The sequence below is a fragment of the Micropterus salmoides genome, unplaced genomic scaffold (assembly GCF_014851395.1).
Source record: "Micropterus salmoides isolate LMB-PRFRI ecotype aquatic unplaced genomic scaffold, ASM1485139v1 Ms_hic_scaffold_8, whole genome shotgun sequence".
NCBI lineage: Eukaryota > Metazoa > Chordata > Actinopteri > Centrarchiformes > Centrarchidae > Micropterus > Micropterus salmoides.
This window is the reverse complement of record NW_024044570.1, coordinates 27,382,303-27,409,793: the sequence shown is the minus strand read 5'-3', so window position 1 is coordinate 27,409,793 and position 27,491 is coordinate 27,382,303. Positions and strand designations below refer to the sequence as shown.

The following is a 27,491-nucleotide window of genomic DNA, read 5'->3' as shown; positions in this document are numbered from 1 at the left end:
TACTGTAGGCTAAGTTGAAAAATAAAGATCACCAACTTTTACTCAACAAAGTCAAATAAAATAAATAAGATATCACCTGTTCTTTTAATTTAGAAAGTAATGAAACAATGTCACATTCAAGTCGTCACTCCCCTCAACCAAACGAACTCCACAAATTAATTTTGAGCTCCGATATTAATATCTTGCTCTTGCTTCATCTTCCAGCGTGAGGACTTCCTTGTTAGTGTTGCTATGGTTATCAGCGATGACTTTGCTGAAGTCCCTCCCTCCATGTTGCCCCGTCCGTCAGGGCTCAGTCACATTCCTGCACTCACACAGTTGACTTCACTTGTAAACTGTGAGGTTCACTAAAAGCGGATAAGGCTGGCTGACACAGACCAAGTCAATGAATTCCTCCAACCTGAATTTCCCTTCTCATTCACCGGTACGTACTGAACTTTTGCTCCCCAACAGTCCGCTAACGACATCAGTACGCACTTCAGCTTAATTGACCTGCCAGCCTGCTCTTTGCTGCTTCAGCGTAACTTCAACTAACGTCACCATCTAGCCACTTACTGGAGGCTGTAGGGAAGTCCTTTCTAGCTATCGTTAACTAATGCAAAGTGTATGTAAACGCTTAATTTACACAAACTACAGCGTGAAGGAGGATTTATCTATCACACGGGAAGTTTCACAAAATGAGAAAGTGTGCCTGTAGTGAAGGAATTGGACGTTTAATCTTGTCACACGTGTTTTGTGAAACTGGAACCTGCTATTTCCCCTTAGCTAACTAACTTATTGTGTTGCTTACTACATGCAACCCCTCGTGTATTGGCGTTGTGTTTGCATATTGCAACGTTAAGCGTGTGTTGGCTCGTTTCTTATGACATGACGCATATATGTTATTTGGTATAACGTTAGGTAAATTGCAGTTCAGTAGGTGCAGATGCCTGATGAGTGATTGTTGTTATGTGACGATGCCGTGACCTCCCTCCAGGAAGTGGAGTAAATTTTAATTTGGCTTCATGTCTTGTTAAATAAGACGGATGTGGACGGACTAATATTTGGGTAATACGGAATACCTTTTGAACTCCGTCTCTTGCCGGATTTGTTGTGCTGTGTTTCTTCACACAATCCGTTATTTCTGCCCATAGCGCCATGAAAACCCTTTGCGATTTCACAGTAAATGGACGTGAGGATGACCCACAAAAGTTAGGGGGAAAAAGGGGCTAAACAATGTGATTAAAATCTGCAACAGCATGAACACAAAACATGACATTTTCACTAAAGGTGGGTTCAAGAGATAGGTGCTGCAGCTGCTCCATCTTTTATGCTAGGTAGGGTAAATATTACCTTTAGCAAGAACAAGCAGCATGCTTCAAAACCTTGAGTCATTTGTCTTCAACGACATTTCATTTCATCTGGGCACAGATGGTTATTAGCTAGATTTTAAACCAGACAACTTTATATTTAACTGCAGAAAATCTAATCGGGCCACAGAAAGTTGACATTTTTAAAATATAATTGTTGTTGATAGTGTTTTCATTTGGTTGCCAAAGACAAAAGAAGCACCTTCTGTAGAAACCTGTTTTGGTCAATGACTATAGACCACAAACTAAATGTGGCTCCCTGTAGTCCTGACCACAACATCCGTGGCTGCTTAAAAGAGAAACTTGTATCAGTTGAACAAACCATATCTCATTTTCACATATCCTGTTGAATGTAGTGACTATGCAAGAACATCGGTGTGCAATCATCTGACAGCCTGATCAGGTCATTTAAACTGATGGACTGTTTCATCCGTTTTTATGCTATTTAGTTCATTTGTGTTGCTTTAAACTTTGTTGTAATTTCTGCTTGAACTTATGTTGCTTAGTCGCTAAGTGCTGGAGCTCTAACAGCTGTTACATGTCAGACAAACACTGAAACAGATAAGGTAACCGTATGCAAAGCAGTAAGCTCCAGCATTTCATTACATCCTGGGAAAATGACAAATAGTTTAGTTTCAATACGAATATTATTTTATTTCCTAACCTTTATAATTGACTGCAATATAGTGAAGTTAGACCGATACAATATTGTGTTAAATCATATGCCAGATGTGGAATCTGTAGAAGCAAGTATACTGGCAAAAGCCCTTTTAAGTATTTTTCTTGTTTTATATTATTTACCTCTACTCTATTCCTATTTCACTGGTTACCTACGTTAACACCCTTACCATGTTTTAATAAAGGAGCCATGAACCTTTCTGTGGCATCTGGCCAGTCTGTTAAGATTAGACAATATTATGTATTATCGTGTGCCAAAAGGACAAAAACACTATATCACTCTTTCCAAACGGCAGTTCACCTTAGTTCCCTTTCTTATTTCCTCTCTCACGCTTCAGCTTTGTGTTTAGCTCATTGTTGGTTGGTGACTTTCCTCGTGAGGTTTGTCATGCTTGCAATATGTTGCATAATGTTTAGGCTCAAATTTCCAGGCATGACATAGCCAGAAATAGCAAGTGTTTCATGAAGAACATGCCATTTTGTAGAAATGTTAAGATTAATAAAATGTTTACACTCCTTTTCAGGTATCCCTCTTTTTTAAAGAGGTGGTATTATGCTCATTTTCAGGTTCAAAATCCTATTGAGGGGTTGTACCAGAACAGGTTTACACAGTTTAATTTAAAAAAAAAAACACCATACACCATACTGCACATTGCTGCAGCTCCTCTTCTCACCCTGTCTTGAAGGCTTCGTTTTAGCTGTGTAGTGATACATTTTGTCTCAAAATGATCTTTGTTAGGAGTTGCACATGCGCAGTTCCTAGTTAAGGACTACTAGCCAATCAGAAGCAAAGACGGGCACTGGTGTTTTTGAGGGCGTGTCGGAGTAGTATGAGGCGCATTTAGCTTTTATCCCTGTGTCGTCACAAGGATGAAAGGGAAGCGGCTGGACTACAAACGAGCTATTTTCAAGCAGTTCAGAGCAGAGTTTTCTGTGGGAGATGGGAACTCACTTTGGGCTGGACTTTGGGCTTTTTCACTTTTGCAAACCAATTACATGGTACATTACGTTGTAACTTGTTTTTGAAAAGTGCTCTACAAATAAAGATTATTATTATTATTAAATGTATTAATTAAAAATGCATAAATGAATATAGATCATACCAGTACTAGAGTTAAAAAGGGGTGTGTGTGTGTGTGTGTGTGTGTGTGTGTGTATTATGTCTCTTCTCTTTTCTCCTTCTACTTGCCTACATGCATTTTTTTCTGTCTGTTTTTCTTATACGAGTCCCGCATATCTACATTTGCATGGGTCAGCACACACACACACACACACACACACACTACCTGATGCTCTTTTTCATGAATCAGCCAACTCATGGTGCACAGCAGCCTCCAGTCTTCCATACCAATGCACATAGAACTGCAGACTGCATGAAACCCACCACTAAGTGAGTCATGTCAGTCAATATTTTCAGGCAGACAAGATCCCTCCTCACCATACCACAACTTTCTTTTCACTTCTGGGTTTACTGTCAGATGTCGTTAGTCTCAGGGAGGGCCATCGTTCCTGAAGTAAAGGAGAAGAGCAGTTGTTGTTTTAGCTGCACACGCAGTGTTTAACCTTGCACAACTATATTTAAATCAGACTGATAATGTGTGCGTGAAAGAATTGAGGAAGAGCATTAATGAACATACAGGTTTGCATAACAACAGTGACACACTGTTTTTTTTTGTTAGTTTTTTTGAACTGTGAATGTATAATCACCACTAAAGCTAACTAAAAATCAAGGTGCCCTTCTTAGTCTGTTCTTTTAATGTGTGGTATTGAGTTATTCATGTGCTTGTGACTATGGTGATATATCATTTTTTCAAGTATATTTCTGATTTATCAGGTTAAAACAGCACTCCTTTTTATAGACTTTTTATTTTGTACAATATGTACATGTTTTTGATGCAGTACATGTATTTAGAATAATATTTGTAACTCTTTTCATTGAGCAAGGGGCTGTACTTATTTTAACTGCAGACTCTCCTCTTGTCTCTCTCCCAGGTTTCATCGACTCATTAAAGAGGTGGTTGCTAAGGGATGACAATCGGTGACATTGGCGAGAGCCTCAGATGTAGAGCAGCCTGTAGAGCAGCCTGAAGCGCGACTTCTCCAGGATCACTTTCCTCCACACCTCTGTCTGTACTTGGCTCATGTGAAGGACACCTGCAAAGCTCGTATATCAACAGACTCACAGATACCATGGCTGCGTTTACTGCTCCTTGTGCCACCACCAATACCACCACCACCACGGTGGCCCGAGCTGCATGGCAAAGGCAAGGAAGCAGCGAAAAGGCGGGAAAAGGCGAGAATGGGGACTTGGGAGAAAACACTATCCTGGAGAAAACCCACGAGTTCTTCCAGATGTGTGACATCGAGAACAAGGGCTTCATCAGCCGACGTGACATGCAGGTGAGATTGCTGACACAAGGGTGACTGTTTTAAAGTAGTGTAAAGACCGACATTAAAAGAACTTCAGTGGTTTAATGCTAGCCCCATAAATGGGCCACAGAAAAAAATAGAAACACATTGTTAGCAATTTTAATTACTTGTAGGGATACCTAATTGAGAAAATATCAGCGCAGTTTGAACCAATTTTTAACATCCACGGTAAATAAGAAGTCTCATTGACATTGACATCATATTTAGAAATAACGACTCCTTTTTCATCCAGAATTAGCATAAAGTACAGGGACTGCGTGTGCACTCAGTAATGATGCTGAACAGGACATGGACGGGACACGTGAACCTTATTCAGAGCAGCATAAAAGAGACTGAGACACAGCTTTGTCATGCAACTCCTCCACTCACATTATTGTGCAGATTCACTTGCCCCTCGGATATTCATCCCTGTCGTGGCTAATCCTTTGATGAAGCACTTGTAGGTTCTCGCTCTGAGGTGCATAAATACATTGAGGGGAAGCTTTGATCCGGTGTTTATAATAATGGAATAATGGAAATTGGAAATTAGATGGCGATGCGGACAGTGGTCCAGTCTCTCTCCCTTCTATTTATATGACCACCTGAGTACACGCTGTACTTAAATGCAGCACTTGATACCGGCCGATATGTTTGTTTTTACACTTTCAATACATCTGTCAAATGATCTGTCAGCCTAAATGAGTGGAACTTTATTTGTGACACAATATTGTCAGTCACAGTGTTTTCTCTGGATGTTTGCAGCTTAAAAGTACGTTTCTCACCATGACCACCAGCACGCTAGCTTTACAGTTCTACTGTTTGCTGACATAAGGGATATGTTCTGCCCAGATAACGCACTTTATAAGAATAGCTGATAATCTTAAACAGATGCCACCCTTTCCCTCTCACCTCCCCTAGATTGTATGGGTGGCCTCAGTCAACATTTGCAGCAGTGTAAACATGCATAAAAACCAAGCTGATACAGAGTGTGGCTGTGTTGGCCTTTCTCGTAAATGGTCCAGCAGTTACTGTCATGGTCAGATAGTTTTTTGGGAGGATCTCACTTTGTTCTGTCCCTTTTGGATTACGCCTTTTGGTTAGGGTCCAGCTGTGACCCCTCCCTTCTCAAATAGTATCTCAGTCTACTTAAAATATTCTGTTAAAGGGCTCTTGACAGTCTCCCATGAGCCAACATCGGTTCCAGTAGAGCTGCCAGTGGTCAGTAATTGGAGACTGTATCTGCACTGGGACTATCCAGATAACAGTGTGAGGCATTGTGTTGCTGGAGATGATGCATGTCCATTAAACATTTTCTGGTTCAAACAAGAATGAGACTAAATTGGGCTAATTTAGTCAAATTCTGACATAAATAGCTGAGAAAGAACCACCAACTGTTGCATTGCACATCATAGACACTACGCAAATGACTGTTCTTACAAGTATCAAGTAGCCATTTTTTAGCTACAGCAGAGTTAATGTCCTTGAGTCTTTGTTCTTCCCAATAGCAGCTGTATTTTGTGTCTTGTTAACTAGAGACTAAATGGCGGGCTCCCTCTCAGTGCAGAAGAGTTGGAGAACGTATTTGATACCCTTGATTCCGATGGCAATGGATACCTTACCCTCGACGAGTTCTCCTCTGGCTTTAGTATGTTTTCAGCCTACTTCTCATAACAATGCTACTAGTATCATCAGTAGATTGGAGTCTGGTGTTTCGATCGTGCACTTAAGCTCTTGATTTTTCTAGGTAAGTTTTTGTTCGGTCGGAAGATTTCAGTAGAACAAGGCATGGGAGAGAAAAACCCCTGTGAAAGCCCGGCAGAGGTCCTATACCAGACCCACTGGGAGGAGAGTGTGGCACGAGGAGATGAGGATGAGGAGGAGAAACACTTTTGCATGCTTATGGAGAGCCTCGGAGCCAATAGTGTCTTTGAAGAGTGAGTACTGTATGTGTGTGTGTTGTTTGGTCTACCTGCACACTTTGTTATCACCTCCTTTAAGTTTACATTAGATTTTAAGTGACTTAGCCTGAGACTTTAATCAGCTGTGTAAACTATATAAGAGTTGGGAGTTTCCATTCTCAAGCACCGCTGTCCCCGTGCTCTGCCTCTTTGTATTAGAGTGTGACAGTTATATCTTTAAGTCTGTTGAACAGGATTGTGTTTGAAACATAGACATTTAGTATCAAACATTAGGATTTGAGAGGAGGCTTCAGTTCAAGGAAACAGTCACACTTTTCCTGGAACTGAAAGCCCTCACAAACTTATCTAAACCATTAGTATTAACTCTCTCTGCATTGGTATTTCATACCATGTTCACTGGTCATTAGTAACTCTAGTTGAGGTCTGTTTAGACATTTGCTTTGTTAGATTGGAAGACATGTAATGACAGGATCTTATAAAATGCATGACTAGACTCACCTTTAACAAACAACTCCAACTCAATAAAAGTAAACAGAAGTGGAGGTGGATGCCAGATATACACGTCCGGTTGGCTTCCGCCTACCTGGTTAGCTCGAGTTGACGTTTCAGGTCACTTTGTGCAGCACTAACTCATATTGATGTTGGCCAGAGTTTAAGGAGAAGTATTTGTAACTGTTGAAAAGTCTTGCAGGGATTTGTTTGACTTTCCCTACCTTATCATAGCTTACAGGCACATTACATTGTTTCTTGTGGAAACATAATTACATAATCAGTGGTGGACAGTAACTAAGTACATTTACTCAAGTGCTGTACTTAAGCACAAATTTGAGGTACCTGTACATGCCACTTTCTACTTGTGTACTTCACTACGTCTCAAAGCGAAATATGTACTTCACTACATTTATCTGACAGCTTTAGTTACTGATTACTTTTTACACGCAAAATATATGACGAGTTTATTTTGATTGTTTAGGTCATTTTTCATGGAGGAAAACCTTTCATGGTACCAGCTTCACAAATGTGAAGATTTGCTGGTTTTACTTTTAAGTATGTAAATTATTTGAATGTTGAGGTAAGGACGGTTGGTTGGACAAAACAAATGATGTGAAGCTGTCCCTTTGGGCTCTGGGTAACTGCGACGGCAGAATCTTTACAAACCAAACAATCAATCAATTAATGGAGAAAACAATCAGCAGATGAATACATAATGAAAAGCTCAACAACTGCAGCAGTAAAATCCTGCTTTTATACGAATGCAGTAGGAATAATAATCTGATGATATAATGTATACTTGTATAACAGGCACAGGGGACATGTTTCTGCATTGAGTACTTTTTCCTGACTATACTTCGTCCACCACTGTACATAATTATATCACATTTACATTTGCCACACCCTCACGATTGATTGTCTTCAAGGCTAAGAACATAATGATAAAATTATTTAAGACATTATTTATATAGCATTTTGCTTAACAAGGTTACAAAGTGCTTCAACAGCACAGATAAAATCTACACAGATAAAGAATTAAAACAACAAAATAAAAGAAAAACATCTTGTCGTTTTAAAAGCCACTATGATCTGGTACCTGAGCGGCTACGTCTATGAATGTGATTGTGTTGTTGCTGTGCTAAGAATTTCCACCCATGTCCTTGCCACATTATTTCTTTCTCTTCTTAAAAAGAATTGTGAATTTCTTGTGAAACCCCGTGACAAAGACTGCAAAAAAGAGAAGTTGACACTGTTGTGTAGATGGTTACACCTGCTCCTCCATTCTATCCCATCAGTCCTGCTGAGGTGCGCAGCTTGTGGGCCCAGCTACGCCGGGATGAACCACACCTTTTATCCAACTTTGAAGACTTCCTTGCCAGAGTGACCTCCCAGATCTTAGAGGCCAACCAGGACAAGAAGGAGATGGAGAGCGCTCTAAAAAGGTCAGGATGGGATATCTTTGTATATTTCAGTCAAAGAAGATGTTCAGAGGTTATTAGGGGTTTTTTACATTGTAAGGTCTCCACTAAGGAGCATTTGACTGAGCTGTGAAATGGCTCCCCTAATTAGTGAGTGTGTGCCCATCACTTTTAGAAGCTGTCATAAATACTCCTTGTGCTCTTGAATAATGGCTTTCATAGACCTGTTGTTTCTTAAGGCAATCACACAGTGTCATTCAAAACTATACTGTATGGGTTAAAGTGTGTTGATCTAGGCAGTTGTTTCACATACATGTTGTGAGTTACATACTGTACTGTACATAGCACATGATCACATCTGAATTTTATCCATACAGGAAAGCAGCAACACACGATGATGAGATCCAGCGCCTTTATGAGGAAATGGAGCAGCAAATAAAAAATGAAAAAGACAGGATTGTGCTGCAGGTACAAACCTACTATATGTCTCATGTTTTTTTCCTCTTTGTCATTAATTATATCAAATACTGTCCATCTTCTTCTTCCTTATCACCTTTGTCCTCGCTCCTCCCTCTCTTATCCCTGCACTGAAGGACTACGAGCGGTTTCTGTCTCGCAGTCAAGACATGGAGCTCCAGCTGTCCAGTAAGGAGAAAGAGCTGGAGCAGCTCTTTCAGAAACAGAGAAGGGTGAGTGAGAGGTGGCAAAATGATTTCCCCAGAGTGCACTGCAGCATCCACAGTCGATAAGAAAGACTAAACACACACACACCCTCTCACTGAAGTTATCCCAAAGGTAAATTCAGCTGTCAGAGCAGCAACACATGTTAGACAGATCAAACAAGATAACGGGTAACAGAATGCTATAAAAGGCTAATAAAGTGATTTACTACCACTGAAACAGCAACACACTATTAAAATATCACCATATAACACAGGCCGGTTCCCTACAAATACATTTTCTCACTTGTTCAAGCACCAAACAATATAAATTCTACTATATGTCCAGTACATAGCATTCAAGAGAATATATTCAGTGATACTAAATTTTACCAAGCGGATGAGAAGGATTTAATTCCCAGATTATGACCCTGTGTGTCACAGTCGGTAGTGTAGTCTCTACGTGATAGAAACAGAAAGGTATGGGTGTGAAAACCTTGCAGATTTGCATATAGCATTACCCTTCTTTTAACACTCAGTCACATGGAGATTTGTCGGATTTAATCAAATACAATATAATCTATTGATCATCTGTTAAAAGATACTGTTAGATCTTAATAGGTCCTGTCACTCCTCCATTTACAGACTCAGGCTTTTAAGGCTAATGAGTGAACTGAAATTAATTCCGGTCATGTCAGCAAGGACTTTGCTTCTCTTCTCAGCTCATTAGCACCTCTGATTAATATGTCAGCTGTTTACCAAGTTTCCTGTTTGTGGAGACATGCAGCGGTATACAGGCAAGCACAGCTTTAAAAGCAGTTAGTATGGTATTGCTCACTATTATGTGTATTAATGGAATGCAGGTGAAACAAGCAGTTTGTTGGAAAATATTAACAGGCCCTCAGCTGTTAGAAGGTATTGTATTTTCACATCATGCTGTCCCCTCATATTACGTACACTCAGTACATTTAACATTCAGTACATTTAACATTCATTTTTAGAGCTGAGAGCACAACGGTTAGAATAGGTTGTGTGAAAGTGGACCACTAGGAGTCACCAGATTTAGATATTTTTATCTTCCTCCACAAAGGAACTTGAAATGAAAAAATCAAGAAATTAAGCGATATCGATTGTATTTATTTGATGTGATCAGACAGAGACTTCCAATATGTTACATGTGACTAACACGGGCTGGCGGATTACTGCATAATAATTCAGTAATATTTAATGAAAGGTCAGTTCTGCCTCAATAAATGGGCCCGATCCTTGTGAGGGGCACCATGACAAACATTTCATTTAAACAAAAAGGAATCCAGAATTTTTTTATTTTTTGCCACCTCCAGTTGGAGAGCCAGTGCCAAGAGCTTCACAGTGAACAACATGTGACCATGGTGGAGAATGTGAAGCTAAAGCAGACGAATGACGAGTTAGCACGGGAGCTGGAGCACACCAGCCAAGAGCTGCTGTTGGCACAGGAGCAGCTTAGCGTGCTGCAGGAGCAGTCCGCACGGCTTCATGAGGAGAAGGAGATGTGAGTCTTATTTACTCAGGCTTCTTCATAACTACAGCCCTGATTATTTTGGCCTCTCAGATTCTTATTTCTTACTCATTGGTCAGGATGCAATCACATGTTTTTGCTAAAAACAATAATGGAGAGGCATAATGATACATACTTCATTTACAGTTTATACTGTATAAGCAAGAGCTGACTTTTAGACATGATTTTCATGTCTTTGTGATCAAGTTTACCGCTGATGGACATAGTAAAATGGTAGTCAAATCGCTGTAACCCATAATTATTTAAAAAAAAATCTTTATAGCAGATGACATTTCTCTTATACTCTGCACGTCTACATTCTCATATGAGGACAAGTCTCATGTTTAAAAGGGTATGAAACCGTATCTTGAAGAGGGTAGAAGACAATGTGTCTGTGTCATATACACACCACTCTAGTCTAACAACTCATTGCGCCTTTCTTTGCTCTGGGACAGGTTTTCTCACTAGTTTTTAATAAAGTGTAACCACAGCACAAACTGGGTCTGTTTGGTCATAGAGTATTTTTAATAAAGAATGCGTTGTTGTTCAACACACAGGGAAATATACAGACTGACTGAGGGACTGCATCGAGAGCGAGCGGGCCTCCTCAAACAACTGGACCTTTTGAGGTAAAAAAACAAAAAAAGACAGTAATGTCAGCTGGATTTTTGTCTTGGGATTTGAAGTCATTCAAAAGCAAAATACCTAGCCTTGTCTAACTGAAAATTAAAAAGGTAAGTGGTTTGTCTATTTTCTTGCCAGTTCTCTTTAGTGAAAGTAAAGTTTACCACTGCTGCTGTTTATTGTATTATTGTCACAAATAGTAGGATAGCCAAAACTAATGAGTAACATCTCAGTTAGTTATTCACCTCGTTAAAATTAATAGACTTTGGTCAGTTACAATGTTGACAATTGTGTAAAAGTATAATATCATGAAAAGTCTTTAATACCTTTTGTTTCTTTGTTGTATCCAGGGAAATGAACAAACATTTACGAGATGAAAAGGACATGCGTTATCAGGTATGTGCCGTTTATTATGGTGTAATTTATTGACTTTATTATTTAAGCGTGCCCTCTCTGCACTTCATGTCTTTTTAAAGATTAGAGGAGTAAAAAAAAATTAAGTGATCACCAGAGCTCTCAATACCCACCCTGAATGTCATGCTGCAATATGAATAAAAACCTTATGTTTTGTTTCTGCAGAAACCAAAGATTTCTCAGAAACCTTCAGGTTTGAAGCAGAGGCCTTTAATCAGTGTTGTGAAACACACAAACACAAATGTCTTCAAAAGGTAAACCATTAAATACAATTACATTAGTCTTTGTCAAATAGACAACAAGCCACAGTTTGTACAGTATATGTATATGGTGGATCTGCATTTTCTCCATTAGCACTGTAGTCTGGGCTATAATGTTACTTTCTATCTGCAGTGAGGATGAGGAGGAGCTGACCACAGGCTATGTGAGGGAGAACCTAACCAATGGGTCATGCCAGTTCTCCCACACAGCAGAGACAAGAGGGCACCTCCAGAGGATCATCTCTATCGAGGAGGACCCCCTCCCACATCTGCTCCAGAATGACTGTCAGGCTCAAACCCTTCACGAGTGTAGTGAAGGAGAGGAAGCCTCAGACAATGAGGAGAATATTGACTTGGTGATGAGCGATATTTACCCGTGTGCGTCTTCTGCTCAGCAGCAAAAGTCGAAGGGAACTGAGGAGAAAAGGGACACCCCGACATCTCCGAGGGGTCAGCCTGTTGGCAAGGAGACCAGCATAAATGTAAGCATGTGGACATCGAGTAATATACTGTAAAGTTTGCTTTTCATTTAAGCACTACAGGAATGCAATTACTGTGTCATGGCATCATGACCCTGGTGTATCCACTGAGATCCCATAACCTGCCTTTAATCTCTGCTACCATAATCTCTCTCTTTCTTCAGGAGGAAGGTGGCCCCTCGCTGCCTGACCGCCTCTTCAAGATCATCCTGGTGGGGAACTCAAGTGTTGGAAAGACCTCCCTCCTTCGACGTTTTTGTGACGACTGCTTCCGCCCTGGTACATCTGCCACTGTGGGTATGTACTGTATTGTATGTAATCGGTTCCTGTGAGCAAAGGCAACAAAACACTCTGTGGTTGACCTCAGGGTTCCGTATGTGTTTGCTTACCAAGCACTTGAATGTAACACTTGGTTTTAACACTGGAGACTGAAATGTAATAAAGTCAAACTCAGAGTACAGCAGCATCTGCAGTGAAAGTACAGGCTATAAGACTGTGTATAGACAGCTGCTGTGACCAGATTTTACTGTACTGTGCAATATGTTTCACAATAATGGATATTAAGCAATGTCTTACACTTAGCAGCATAAAACTGTATGTTTAATGATAATTATGGTATATGTAGTGTACGATATGTTGTCCTGTGCAGATTCATAGGGAAGGGCTAAGCAGCTGACTTCAAATATATTGCCACCTGTCTAGAATCTAATAAAAAGAAGTGAGCTGCTCTCTAAGGCCAATGTTAAAAATTCATTTAAACATTTTGGTTCAACCAGTGTAAAATATAAACCTCCCGTCTTCATTCTTTAAAACATACAACTATTGTAGGATTTAATTTTCAAGTACGGCACAGCAATAAAAGAAAACTGCTACTGTCAAGGTGCTTCAGTTAAGCCTTTTCTATTTTGTTTTAGTATTGTGTAATAAATGTTTGGAAGTAGCACAGAAGGTGCTCTGGGTTTTTCTCAAGTAAAAAAAAAAAATTGCAGTTTCAGTTTTTCGGTTTCTTCCATTGATCTTTGCATTATTTTTCAGATATAAAATTATTCACTTTTAAAATACATTGCAACTATGCAACAATCAAATGAATTCAGGTCAATGTATAGATTTGCATGTGTATACTTGCACATGTTTATACAGTTGTTTGTTCAGTGTTGTTGGTACAGTAAACAATAATAAAATGGAATGTGCTGACTAACATTTTCTTGTCTGCTTGTACAGGTGTAGATTACAGTGTAAAGACAATAACTGTGGACAACAACCATGTGGCACTACAGATGTGGGATACAGCAGGACAGGAGAGGTGAGAGATCATCACACAATGACCAGTTGACCAATAGTCTTTGATGTACTGTAACTATACCTACCATAACTATAGCTATGCTTTACTTCTGTCAGCTGTGGCACTTTGATAAAAGAGTGTGTTTGTTGTATTTGTGTACTTGTTTTATTAAATCAAATAGTTTGCTTGTATAAATTGTATTTTAATTACTAATTTTTGTAAAAGTTTCTTTATTTGATAAGTTTTTTTAAAACTTAATTCACATCAGTAAGTTCTCATTTGAAAACATTATTGCTGTGTTTTTACAAGTTGTACAAATACACGTAAAGCCAAGAGGGAGTCTTCAGTACCAGTGAAAACACAACACCTCCTCTTTTTGCCTCCTCTTACCTGCAGGTATCGAAGCATAACCAAACAATTCTTTCGCAAGGCTGACGGTGTGGTTGTGATGTATGACATCACAGCTGTGCAGAGCTTCACCGCTGTCAGACAGTGGCTGACGAGTGTAAAGGTAAGACAGTCACAATAGCAACAGGGAAGCTGGTGGCCTGGTCCTTTCTGAAGATCAGTTTCTTTGATTCTGTATTCTGTGATTTTCTTCTTTGACAGGAGGGCGCAGGCGAGGACATCCCTCTTATGCTCTTGGGAAACAAAACGGACAAGGAGATGGAGAGACAAGTTCAGAAAGGACTGGGCGAAAGACTAGCCAAGGTTTGTTTGATTAGTTTGTCTGCTAAGCTCAAGATTCTTAGTGTCAGGTTCTAACCTGTCAGACCACAGTAACAAAGTGGTGCCTTTTTCTTGTTTTAATAAATTAAAGAAACGATGAAAATGATCACAAAATAGAGATAATTTTTATGTGGATGCAACTCCAGTATGATTCTGAGTTAGCTTTTATGAGCTTTCTTTTCTTTTTTTCTGGCTGGTACTGTAGTTTCTATGGTGACCATGTGAGCTGATATTGTTACATGAGAAACATTTTTGTCTTTCTACTTTTGCAACTAGTACAGAATTGACATTTGTTGATATCCTGATCAGTGTGCAAAAAGTAGTTTCATTCACCTTTCTCTTACATGGTAACAGCAGCCATCATCATCATCATTTGCTTCTTTTGCAGGACTGCCAAATGACTTTCTTTGAGTGCAGTGCATGCTCTGGGCACAATGTGGTGGAGTCCATGGTTCAGTTAGCCAGGTGAGCAAAAATAATGGCCTTTTGTGTGAGTTTATGCAACAGGAAAACAAAGGAACAGTAATTGGGTTTAGAGTTAATATGGAGCAACTGTCTGCTTGAACGGCTTTTAAAGTGGGATTATTTCTGTACTGAAACAAGGCATGTCATAGAGAGCCAAATGTTTAATTCGTCCTGTGTTGGAGGAACAAAGGGCTTTTTGTTATCTGCTGGCTCCGGACAACACAACAGAAAGCAGTCACTCTTAAGTGAAAATATCTGCCATTGTTTACCAAGTGCACAGCTGTTCATGTCATTGTTTAAACCATATTTTGTCTCCTCTGTCTGAGAATGACCGATTTTCTTCAATCCAATTAGGGGTATACCATAAAAATGTAAAAATGAATTTGTTCATGCCTCTTAGAATTCTGAAAGAGCAAGAGGACAGAGAGAAGGAGAAGACAGTCCAGCTGGTCGGCAGCCCCTCTGAGAAGAAGAGATCCTGCTGCTAACAGTTAAGCAGTCAACATAAACACAGTAGCACTACCCTTTACTAAGATTCACAATGTGATAGTGTGACCACATGTGCCACAGAGGACACATTATTCTGAAGATCAGCACAACTGTTTCCACTGTCTTCCACCATGTAGCACTCAGGGTAAACCCAACACCAGAATGAACACTGTACGTATGTTGTCACGGGTGTTATTGCACTATTATGGACAGTCTACTCTCTATGTTTACCCAAGTTATTTGCAGTTTGAAAGTAAGTAAATGGAAATTTTATGAAATGTAGTAAAATAATTGTAATATTTGAAAAGTTCAAAGGCTACCTTAGTTTGACTTTTAGATATAAAAACAACGGAACAAAACTGAGACTTTCACTTTTTCATTTTATAAATGTAGGATATTCATCCAAAGTCTGACTGTAGCTCTCAAATATTTATTTACCTTTCAAAGGCCCTTTATCTGTCACATGTGGGCTTTTGACTGTATATATTAACATATTATTCAGTTGTGCGTAGCTTTTTAGCTGTTTTGCTTCGTCACCTTTTCTATATTACACAGGTGTCTTAGTTTTTTCACCTGTGTGTTGTCCACTGAATAAACAAAAATAGCAGTGTAGTTAAATAAAATAAAAAAAACACTGAAAATGATTAGCTTCAAATGTAGTATTTGTAGCAGGGCTGTCACATTTTATAGTATTTTATTTGATAGACTTGTGTTATGTTTTGCACATGATTATTGATTTGTAATTCTGTGTTGTTTTTGTTGTAACAGTACTGAAGATTATTAGGCTACCTGAGCATTTAGCTGGGAGGTTGGCTCAGTTGTGTGTTTTTGTATTTTAAGATAATAATGCAGATAATTATTTTTCTCCAATTGACCAAATTAAGTTTACTGGAGTAAAATGTTTATTTCAAATAATCTAAACTCCTCTGTGCCAAGTATTTTTTGAAAATGGTGTCACTTTAACATGTTAATATGTTACAGAAAGGTTAAAAGTTCAGATTTTACTGTTTGATATTGCACTAGAATCACTAATAGTGCTTCACTACTGCCAGTATCTTGAACATCACTTTAATGTATGTATACATGTAAATAGCATAAAACAAACAAAGAAATCAGTAAAGAATTGTTAATGTTAATATAACTTGTAATAAAACAAACAAACTGGTGACTGGTCATTTCTTTCTGGTACAATGAAATTAAAATAAGTCATACAGCATCACCCAGTGGATGAGTTTAGACATTGCTGTTTATTCAGTTTTGAGGTTGACATGACAACATGTGAAACAACATTTATTTTTAAATATAGTAATACATGTGGATCTAACATGCCAATTTATTAGATCTGTTTGGACTTATAAACTATATGGCAAACAAGGTTTGAGAAGCAAGTATTCTAAATAAGTAGGATGTCTTAAGTATTATTTAATGTAAGCTTTAGTAAACATCGTATTGCTTATTTGTCCCAGCCAGTGCCCTCTTAAATACGTAGGCTCAAAGTAACTCTGCTCTGAGAAGGTAGCACTCAGTCTGATACTACACTTTGTGGTGTTTGATACTAGCATTAGTTGAATGCTTTATAACTTATCTAGCTTCCCTCATTGCTCCCAAGTGCTCGTATTTTACATTTTGGTTACAGCCCAGAAAAGATTCAGTTGGGCCTCTGCACAATAGATAACACAAGGGAATAGAGGCTTGGCTCCACACTATCATAAACACACAATTCCAATCTGGGAGAGATTATTTATCACCAAATGGTTTCAAAGATAAAACTTTTGTATTGTTTTCTTTAGTCGATATTTGAGGCTAATAGGAACATCGATGTGAGGTGTTAAATATTTTTAAGTTAATCTTTTGCCCTGATCCACATCTCAACTGAAGAAAACTCTTCAGTGGATAGCTTGGCGATGACCTAAGTAAGAGCACAGGGGAAGTATGTCCTACTGAAATACAGTCTGTAAACTCTAGCATCGCATCATGTGATAGTACTCAAGAAACTCAAACTTAAGAAACATGATTCTCAGTCTCATTAGGTTCAAACCAAGATACAGTGACACTCGACGACCTGCAGTGTCACTGTATCTTGGTTATCATTGTCATAATTTCAGTGGGGAAACTTATTATCTGAGATCAGAGCTGGTTGTTAGGACTTAATAAGATATGTAAGGTTGGATTGTTTGAGATGGCTTGAGCATAAGTAATATCTAATCTCAATCTAATAAAAGGAAAGTGGCTACCGCCTATATATGAAACTATAGAAAAGAGCTTAATGCAGCAGTGAGGAAAAGAACTAGGTACACTTCGGCACATGGTCAAGGCATTTAGAATGGGGAAGGTATGTTATTGGCATGTCAACATCACAGATCAAAGTGACAACAAAGAGCACATCTGGAGTCCAGGCTGTGCAACAGTGTGAGCTTTGACACATTCTATTGCACACTCACAGGAAGCTAGTAGTACACTGACTATGCAAACACGTGCTACCTTTCACGTTACACATATACGCACCTACGCAGGTTTGTCCTTTGCTGTTAGTTTTCCAACATTGCTAAATGAATTTGACGATAAAGTAAAGCGTTTCTCTGATTGAGAGATCTGACCATTCCCCACAGCACATATTATGACATAAGAATTACACCTTAAATGTATTGCCTACCTACAGCAGAATATGGACAATACAGTAATTCATTAGATGAGCTCTAGTGTAAAATCCCTCCATAAGGTCCAGGTTTTTATGGAAAACAAGTACTGAATAAAACACAGATACATCACTCCATCTCACATATACACACATCAATAATCAATAACATTCACCTAAAAATTCCTGGCCTCTTTTTTTAATCAGTGTTACATTCAGAATTGTTTAACAGTCAGCATCAGTAACATCCTGCCTTCATCATACGCTGCAATAAAAGTACTGATATTGTCAATGGGGCCACCTCTTCCTGTCCTTTGACCTGATGTTTTCTCTTATCCTATGCCCCTCTTTACGTCAGCCAATGTGTCTGTCTGTGGTCACGGGAGAGTTTCTGTCTGCCTCTGGTGCTCAGGCGCTGTAGTCAGTGGGGCAACGTCCCCCCAGTCAAACTTAACGCATCTTGTAGTCATGGGCTATGGCCGCTTCACACAGCTGTCCCTTGAAGTCCAACTCGAAGGTAAAGTCCAAGTCGCGCTGCAGGTCAAGAGAGGGAGAAAAGAAAGAGGGTTTTCAGAGAGAGGGGAGGTAATGATTAAGCGAATCCTTAGCTGAGGCTGGGGGGGGGGGGGTCTAAGATGAGAGCACTATCAGATTTTCCATTTTGACCTGACAGCAGAACATGGTGTTAAATAAGCACAGACTGTGTCAGACAACAGGAGGAAGCTGGCACCACTTCTCTGTCCCAGCAGGGGAGGAGAGGACGCTGACAAGGTCAACAATAGAATCTGTTGTTGTTTGTCTGGAAGTCACTGCAGTGCTGCTGCCGATTTGACCGCTATCCAACACTGAGGAGAAAACAATCTGTTGTAGGCAGGCAGCGCAGGAAATGAGTCATTTCTTAGCTGGGATAGAACAATAACACTGTGAAAGATTATATTTGTATTCTATATTTTCGTACATGCTGTATGTAATATATATATACATATAGGCTATATATACATATCTACTGCCACTAAACATAACTTCACATGCAATATTTCACTGAAAGGCAGATATTATTCTACATTCTAATTACACAATGTGAACATTGGCTTTTACAATACTCACAATGTTTTTCTCATTGGGCTTCATAGCAATGCTGCCGGTGATCTCCTCTCCTCTCCGCACCGTCAAATAGTCCTCCAGGTAAAACACTGTCTGTTTCCAGTGGGTGTATGGAGCATCTGGTGCTGGGACACATACACACATTCACAGAAACACACACACTTTAAAAATGAACATCTACCATTTTATTTTATAACAGAGTGCCACCACTTTCAAAAAAGGCAGTCTTTCTAAGGGGTTTCAAGTTCTTACTAATGACGAATAATGATAATGCTTAATAAATCATGTATGGATGCTTTATTGATCAGTTAGCCATTAATAAGAGCTGTTGACCGGTTGCCAGGTTGTGAAAAATATAATAACCGACAATAACTTTCGCAACACACCAACCAAACGTCTCAGACAGAAAGCAACAGTAAATATCATCCCCTTGTCAACAATGCATTTGTTTGCTTCTCTGCTCCGTTTACCCTCTTCAGTATTACCAAGGATCTGATGTCTATGCCATCAAACACTGTGCAGAAGGCAGAGAGACACCCTGGACAGGTTGTCAGTCCATCATGGGGCTAACAGAGCACAGTCTCCTATCTACCTGGCTTGAATGTCAGATAGAGAATAAACACAAACTGTGCAGAGAAAGAGACAGGGAACTGAGTCCTTGTTGTGAAGCAATGGTGCAAAAAAAGAGTAGGTAGCTCTGCTTGAGTTCAAGATGACAGCACTGAAGTGAAAGAAATGCATGTCTGCATTCTTGACCTCTCCTCTGCTCGAGTCATCTCCTTTCATCTCTGTTCCACTTTGGATCTATTGTGCTACGTAATGTGCATTCATCTGCATGCGCACGTTTGTGTGTGCATGGAAAGACAGGTAGAAACTGACACCCAAAGCCCTGAAATAAATGTGACCATTCCCCTAGCGCCCTGATATTCGCTGATCGCTTGGCTGAGATTCAAAAGGTCAGTAGAGCTTAAATCAAAAATTTCTGCCAGCTGTCCTGGGGCAGCTCGGAAGCTCTGCCTTTATAGACAAGCTCTTTGTGAATCCATAGATAAAAGGGCCTGCCAATCAGCACGGCTGCTGCACTGGCCTAGCTCTCAGCGTTTTAAAGACACCGACAAGCTAGCTGTGTTTCATATGCTAATTCAGCAGATGAGATGGCATTTCTACTGACCAGCATGAATTTTAATCTTTGACCCCGGCCTGAGTTTTTCTCATTGGCTGAGAGTCTGTGTGTGGGTGTGTGTGTGTGTGTGTGTGTCTGATACGACTGTCATTCAGGACTGTTTGGGGAATCAATAACAAGCTTGGGCTGTTTGTGCGTAAGTTTAGATCTGTATCTTAAAGTTTTGGCAGACAAGGCTTCAGTTCTGACACTGGAACCCTTGCTTATCAGAGAATCTTACAGAAAATCAATAGTAAGGAAGAGGGCAGGGCAGAAAAAGCTGATGTTAGGAAATAGTTTAAAAATATACGTTTTTCTGGAAAAGATACATGGTCCTGGTGATGCTGTGATGTGATCAATAAAATTATCAGTGGTTACACACTATTACCAGTACCAGAAGGCCAGTAGATTTGTTGTTCAAAGCACCCTTTACAATGATACATTCTGCTTTCAAGATCATTTCAATGTACCATATCATCCACTACCACTAGAGGTCAGTCACACACACAGAGTTCCTGACAAGAGCCTGGCGTTTTTTTCCCCCTTTACCTTTCCTGCAAGGCCAAACTACCAGCTACCAATTCTTACAGGGCATGAAACACAATGAGCTTGAGAAATGGACCATTGTATAACCTGGGATGTTTGAAGCCAGTTACTCCCATTTTACTTTAGTTACATTAATAGTGCAAGTGCCTTGTGAAGCTGTCCTCCAACTCATGGTCTTGATTCCAGGCCGCTGAGAGCTTTCAGTTCCACATAAAATGTTTGCTTGTGAATGCTTTCTGTCTACCCCAATAAAGTGAAATCCAGTTCCAGTTTATATGAAATCCAGCAATATCCGCCCTTGTTCCCTAATTTTTTCTCCCTTACAGGAGTGTATGAAATGCTTGCTACCAGCACAAGTATTCCCCATGATTTACCAAAACATAATGTCAGACACTCATTGGTTAGTTAGTGATTACATTTACATTTAAAATGTACAGCTAAAGTTTGTGAATCTTCTACTCTCATTGTTTGACATGTAGGTAAAATTCGCTTTCACGCCAAGAGTAAGATGAGAAGATTGATACCACTCTCATATCTGTCTGTTAAATATGAAGCTGCAACCAGGCAGGTACCAAAAACAAAGGATATAAAACAATATGTTTTTGTACGGATTAAACAAACAAGACAAAACTGCAGGCTAACTGTGTCCCCCTGCTTTCAGTCTTTATGCTTAGCTAAGCTAAGTGTCTGCTGGCTGGAGCTTCATATTTAATGAGTCATAACAGACATAAGAGATCATCTTCTCATCTAACTCTCTGCACCAAAAACAAAATATCAAACTATTCTGTTGCCCTTTTTTGCTTACTTGTGCTTTATTTGGTCTGTGCTTTCATCCAATCAAATTTAGGTAGATTTGTGAGAAGTTCGTAAGGGATGTTCGATTTCAAGTTCAGGCCGTCACTTTCCCTTGTTCCCTTGCTGAGAACCAGAAGGGCCTGCTTCTTCAGGATTGCAAATTTAATCTCTACAGGGCTCACTGAAGCATATTAATGAGTAACCGAACCCACCGCTTCAGTAAAGCATCCACCCTGCTGTAATGTAAAGTAGACTTGAGGGACATACTCAATCTGACTTCTAGGGATTGCTGAAGCTTTACTTGATTCTCTCACAGAGGAGATTAATAATTTAGGTTATCATTACTGTCACTATAATACATATAGCTCTAATGATTACACATACACACCCACTCATACACCTAGATCCTTGCTGCCCTGTAAGTAAGAGACATGAGTCATCGTACCGGTGGAGAAACCAGTCTTCTTGTGACACTTAGTGAACTCGATGTGGAAGTAGGTGACCAGTGCATGGATGTAGTCGTTCCTCTGGATCTGCAGGCAGAACGCTGAGGTAAATGAGAGGTCCTCGGGCTTCACTGTGTAGATGTCCACCTCCTGTAGGAGCAAAGAGATGAACTGCTCTTAAATGTCTGGACCACAAAACTCTTGACACCAAAAGTCATTGGTTATATCAGAGATGTTATAAGGACCTTGGTTATATCAAGGGCTGTCTATTTGTTATTATTATATTATATATCTACACACCATTTTCCCCTTTTAAAGGAATATTTTTGGATTTCTTGCCAAGAGTTAGATGAGAAATATGATGCAACAGCCAGCAGCTGGTTAGCTTAGCACAAAGACTGAACATGGGTAAACAGCTAGGTGGTTTAAAAACCACACAAAAACTTGTTGAAGTGTTAAAACAATGTATTGTGAATTAAACAACGGGATATAACTTGTAATCAGCTAGCTTTAGATGTGCTGGAAGGTCAATTTTGCTACTTAGACAGTGCCAAGCCAACTGTTTCTTTCCTGTCTTACCACTAAATTAAGATAACTGGCTGCTGGCAGGAGCTTGATTCTTAGGGTACAGAGTGGTGTCGTTTTTCTCATTTAACTCTTGGCTAAAGAGGGAATAAACATATTTCCCCAAATGTCAAACTTTCTTTTAGGATGTAACTGATTTTATTCTGACATTTTTCCTACCTATTCAGACCACCAACAAAAAAATCTTGCTATCTAACAAAAATCTAATGTGTAATGTCACATGCAGTACATCAATTGGACCAAAAAAACACCACCACCAAGAGATACAGTACAGCTTCCACCTGCAAATAAAGATATGGTCAGCATTAGACACCACTGGAGCTGTGCCAAGATCCTAATAACCATCAAGAATGAGGCCAGTGACCCTCGTTTAGTATAGCAGGACCGGGGTCATCTCGGAGCTCTAACAGTTGTCAGGCTCCAGGTGTTATTCATACACATTGCTAGCAACCCCAAATCTGTAAATGTCTGGGGTATCTGATATCGTTCCACAAGGACATGTTCAGAGAAGAACTTGATGTTCCTGGTTTACTGTGGAGTGTGAACGGCACTGCGCCAACCGTATCATGTTAGCTTTGCTTACTGAGTAACAGAGGGGAGTGCAGCTCACCTGAAACCTACAGTACTACAGGGCCAACATGTAGGCAGAGATGTGATAATCTTGTTTCATGTACCATCGCTGCTAATAAATATTCACTGCGAGCTGGCTGGCTTTGATGTCTGATGCAACATTTGCTGTGGAAGAATAAGCCTTATGTTTGTTGGCAATAAAAACAATGCAATATTAATGTCAGATTCCCCCCGCTGTCTTTAGAAATAATCACTCCCAGAAACACGTTTGGCAGATGTTTGCTCTGTTCATCCAGTATGAACTTCTCTTTTTAAAATTTAAGACAACAATATAATGCAGTGCAATGTTTATCCTCTTGCCATTACTATAAAGGCAAAAAAAACAATGAGAGCACTATCATGCAGGTTGTTAATGTTAAATTATTTTCTGCAGGATTACACTTGATAATGATCACTGAGTATTCCTACCAAAGTTTCAAGCAGCAGTTTAATAACATGTAGTCCTATGTGTACTACTCCTCGGCTATACAACTTTAATGAGGTCATTCAGTAATCCATTTAAAGACAATAAAGCTTGTCAGCAGGGTATCATTGTTGTAAGGCTTCTTTTTTTAAAATAAATTTCAAAGACAAGCAGCATTCCCACCAGCTTCATAGATCTTTTTATTAAACTTTCACGACTGATTTCTTTGCTGGTTGTATGTAATATCTTGCTGCATTTAAAAAGAAAGGCTGCCTAGTATCAAAGAAAACAAAAACCGGGTGCCTGGCGATCACAAACACTGAAGTTGAGATATGATCACACAGCAATATTCCTCCAGAATAGAGGTGAGACAGGACAGAGCCGTCTCATCACTGCCAGCGATAAGAAGGTCACTATGACAAGGAACACAATCAGGAGGGCTAGACGGGGTGCTATTGACATGCATGGCACAGCAGCCTGATCGCTCTAATCCACACAGTGAGAGGCACAGACAGGGCAACAGCCGCACATCAAGGTCCTACTCATACTGTGCTAGCCACAGCATGTAGAACATTATGTTTACCAGTCAATCAACGCCACTAAGTATGTGTGTGTGTGTGTGTGTTTTACCACTGTAATCATGCTCGCATCTCTGCATTATAGTTTATTGTAGCCACTTTACTTAGCATTCTCTATGGGAACTGCTAATGTATTGACATTATACAGTTTAATCACTCCTTGTAACATACTGTATGCTCAGCTCCTAACTTTTGGAAGTCAGCTGACAAGTGAACTGGCATTAGAAAATAGTGGTAATGGTGTGTTCCATGAATGGCTTTTTATCATATCACATGATCTTCACCAGAAGATGTAGTTTGTTCAGATTTTTCTTTTTTTTGAACACTTTAAGAGGCTTTGATGTCCATGTTAGCTGGAACTGTGGGAATAGGATTGAAAACTCCAGAAGAGCTACTAAATGAACCCCGTGGTAAGACTGCATTCCTAACTGCTGTTTCCAAGGTCAGGAATGAACTTTGAACCTTGATAAAGATGTTTTTTTTGATATGGCTGTTGGTGTTGCAGCCACTGGCCATCAATGGCATTACTATAACACGACACAAGTGTGCATGCAACCTTTATAATGCTCTCATACCACATATGGGGAAATAGGATGGTTAGGTTAGCCGGCCATTATTGTGTGACGTGGTAAAGCCATGTCACACAATAATGCCATGCTAACAGCTCTGTGGGGCTGTACTCATAGACACAGTGTTGCTTTGAGCTAAATGATAACATCAGCATGCTAACGTGCTAACGCTGACAATGCCACCATGCTAATGCTAAGCAGATGTATCTATGCATATGTCTATCATTATCTAAATAGCACTAAACATAAAGTTCATCTGAGGCTTATGGAAATGTCAATAGTTTTGCAGGTATTTAGTCAGAAACTGTAAGTAAGGGCCATTTGCATCTGCTGACTCCCTAGGGCTGAGGGGCTGTTGCTACTGTCGCGGGGTGATTGCTGTCTCTTTTCTTTGGGGACGGTGGGGGTTTGTGTGTGGGATGCTTCGCTGCTAGGGAGGGAAGGGCGCGGGGGTGGGGGTCTTCTGGCCTGACCTGGCCTGAGTGGCATTGCCTCCTGGGTGTGGGCCGACCTTCGGATCTGGGCTGTTGGGCCTTCTGTCCTTGGGTGGGGTCCTTGCTGCCCCGGACCTGCTCCCTTGTAAGGGGGGGGGGGGGGGGGGGGCGGCTGGTGGTGCTCGGAGTGCTGCTGATTGTGGGGGAGCGGTGAGGTGGGGGGTTGGCAGTGGGGCTGCCGGAGGGGCCCCGGCGAGGATGGGGGATTGTTGGACTTTGGGTTGGGGCTGCACTGACCTGCCTCGGGAGTGTGTGGGGGTCTGGGGCACGGGGCTTTGGAGCCTCTGGGTCTGGGGCGGGTCTGCGCGCTGGGGGGGCTGGGCCCCCCTGGGCCCGTCCTGGGGATGGGCGGGGTTGTCGCTGACTCTGGGGTGCTGCCGGTGCTAGAGGGGCTCTTGCTATAAGCCCTGGGCTGGAGGGACCTGGCATCCTCCTGCTTAGGGGGGTGGGGGACGGGACTGAATAAATGATGGGGCCAGTCAGGAATCTGGTCTTCTAGCCTCCCTATGACCTCCTTCACCTTTCCCCCTTTGGTCATGTCTCACAACATACACCCTTAGGATCCTGGGGGCGGGCAGCCTGCAGGGCGTTTGGGGGGTGGGGCTGCTTTATTGCGGCCTCGCACTTCTTCCTCCCTCACTGCCTGCCCCTCAATTTTAATTACACATTAGACACAGAGGGCTTGGGGGGTGGGTGGGGCACGATGGGAGGCTCCACTACCTGACAGTTGTGGGGTGCCTGTGTCACAACTACCCTCCAATTTTAGTTGCACCTTAGTTATCACACACCTTATCTTTACTCCACCATACAACACTTCACAATCCATGACATGCATCCAACACAAAACAATACATTTACAGAGGCAGGCAGAGGGGTTGAAGGAGTGGGAGAGATTCTCATTGGCCTCGTGTCCTACCCCTGGAGCCCCGGGCGTTGGGGGTGCTGTGGGGTTGGTGACGGCCTTGCCTGATCTGGGGTGGGCTGGGGGGGTCGGGGCTCCCCTGGCGTGGGGGCCCGCCCTTGGCCTAGGGTTCTGCGGACTCGGGCTTGTGGCCTTTGCTCATTTCTGGGCGGGTGGTGTGTCCCTGGGCCTGGGGGCCCGTTGTCTCCTCTCCTCGCCTGGGCCCTCTTCGGCAGAGGTGAGGCTCCCGCTGCTTCCCCCTGTCAGCTCTCTCACGGTGGGGGCATTCGGGAGTCTCTGGGGCGCATGACCGGTGTTGTCGGGGTAGGTTTTGGTGCTCCTCCTTGGGGGTGCTTGACTGGGGGGGGCTGGGCCCCTGTCCGGGGATGAGATCGGCCTCGGGGGCTGCTGTCACTGCCTGCACTGTAGGGAGGGATGCCTCTGGCTGGGCTGGGGGACCGTTGGCCTGGTTCTCCCGCGTTATCGCTCCCTGGCGGTAGCGAGCTTCCCGGCACGGCTTTCTGCTGTTCTTCCTTGGGGCGGGGTACAGCTTCCCCCTGGACATGCGGTCTGGGGTCCTTTGCGCTTTGGGGGGTCACAGGGTGTCCTGGCTTCTGGGGGTGGGGGTCTCTGCGCGGGTTGATCCAATTGCGGATGGTGGGGCTGCGGTGGGATTGTGGGGCGATTGTCGATGCATCTTGATGCATTATACTTTTTCCCTGGGCAGGGTCTCTGGATGGCTGCTGGGCGTTTAGTTTGTGCATTGGGGTCCGGGGGAGGCATCTCCTCGTTGGCTTGGAGGGACCTGTTTGCGTTCCTGTTTTGCTTCGTTGGCCTTGGATCCGTGCTTGCCCATTTCTCTGTCGGCCAGTTGTTGGACCCCTGGATACTGAGGTATACAGTGGGTACGGAAAGTATTCAGACCCCTTTAAATTTTTCACTCTTTGTTTCATTGCAGCCATTTTCCAAAAATCAAAAAAGTTCATTTTATTTCTCAGTAATGTACACTCAGCACCCCATCTTGACAGAAAAAAACAGAAATGTAGAAATTTTTGCAAATTTATTAAAAAGAAAAACTAAAATATCACATGGTCATAAGTATTCAGACCCTTTGCTCAGTATTTAGTAGAAGCACCCTTTTGATCTAATATAGCCATGAGTCGTTTTGGGAAAGATGCAACAAGTTTTTCACATCTGGATTTGGGTATCCTCTGCCATTCCTCCTTGCAGATCCTCTCCAGTTCTGTCAGGTTGGATGGTAAACGATGGTGGACAGCCATTTTCAGGTCTCTCCAGAGATGCTCAATTGGGTTTAAGTCAGGGCTCTGGCTGGGCCATTCAAGAACAGCCACGGAGTTGTTGTGAAGCCACTCCTTCGTTATTTTAGCGGTGTGCTTAGGGTCATTGTCTTGTTGGAAGGTAAACCTTCGGCCCAGTCTG

General features: G+C 41.3%; 2 protein-coding genes across 4 annotated transcripts in view; one reads left to right on the top strand and one right to left on the bottom strand.

Annotated features, from left to right (window-relative positions):
* Nucleotides 1–272: 272 nt before the first annotated feature.
* On the top strand, nucleotides 273–16,124 carry cracr2aa (calcium release activated channel regulator 2Aa). Of its 3 annotated transcripts, none has more exons than XM_038706654.1 (18): nucleotides 273–424; nucleotides 4,020–4,427; nucleotides 5,970–6,081; nucleotides 6,181–6,370; nucleotides 8,143–8,289; nucleotides 8,643–8,733; nucleotides 8,859–8,954; nucleotides 10,268–10,455; nucleotides 11,019–11,090; nucleotides 11,436–11,481; nucleotides 11,665–11,753; nucleotides 11,893–12,241; nucleotides 12,403–12,535; nucleotides 13,460–13,541; nucleotides 13,917–14,031; nucleotides 14,130–14,231; nucleotides 14,638–14,714; nucleotides 15,115–16,124. In XM_038706654.1, exons 2-18 carry the CDS (start codon nucleotides 4,218–4,220, stop codon nucleotides 15,200–15,202), a joined length of 2,187 nt encoding a protein of 728 aa, XP_038562582.1. In that variant the 5' UTR covers nucleotides 273–424; nucleotides 4,020–4,217; the 3' UTR covers nucleotides 15,203–16,124. The 3 variants fall into 3 exon arrangements, with proteins under 3 accessions (XP_038562582.1, XP_038562583.1, XP_038562584.1); XM_038706655.1 differs by having other exon boundaries at nucleotides 288–424; nucleotides 3,996–4,427; XM_038706656.1 differs by lacking the exon at nucleotides 273–424 and adding an exon at nucleotides 3,544–3,666.
* A 389-nt stretch (nucleotides 16,125–16,513) lies between these two features.
* The window catches only part of LOC119893099 (protein arginine N-methyltransferase 8-B), a 35,883-nt gene continuing 24,905 nt past the window's right edge, over nucleotides 16,514–27,491 (bottom strand). Inside the window, exons 8-10 of the mRNA XM_038705032.1 lie at nucleotides 21,891–22,041; nucleotides 18,946–19,067; nucleotides 16,514–18,372 (exon numbers count right to left, since the gene is read on the bottom strand). Of these exons, the coding sequence (XP_038560960.1) occupies nucleotides 18,289–18,372; nucleotides 18,946–19,067; nucleotides 21,891–22,041 (357 nt within the window). The 3' untranslated portion in view covers nucleotides 16,514–18,288. The remainder of the gene's footprint in view (nucleotides 18,373–18,945; nucleotides 19,068–21,890; nucleotides 22,042–27,491) is intronic.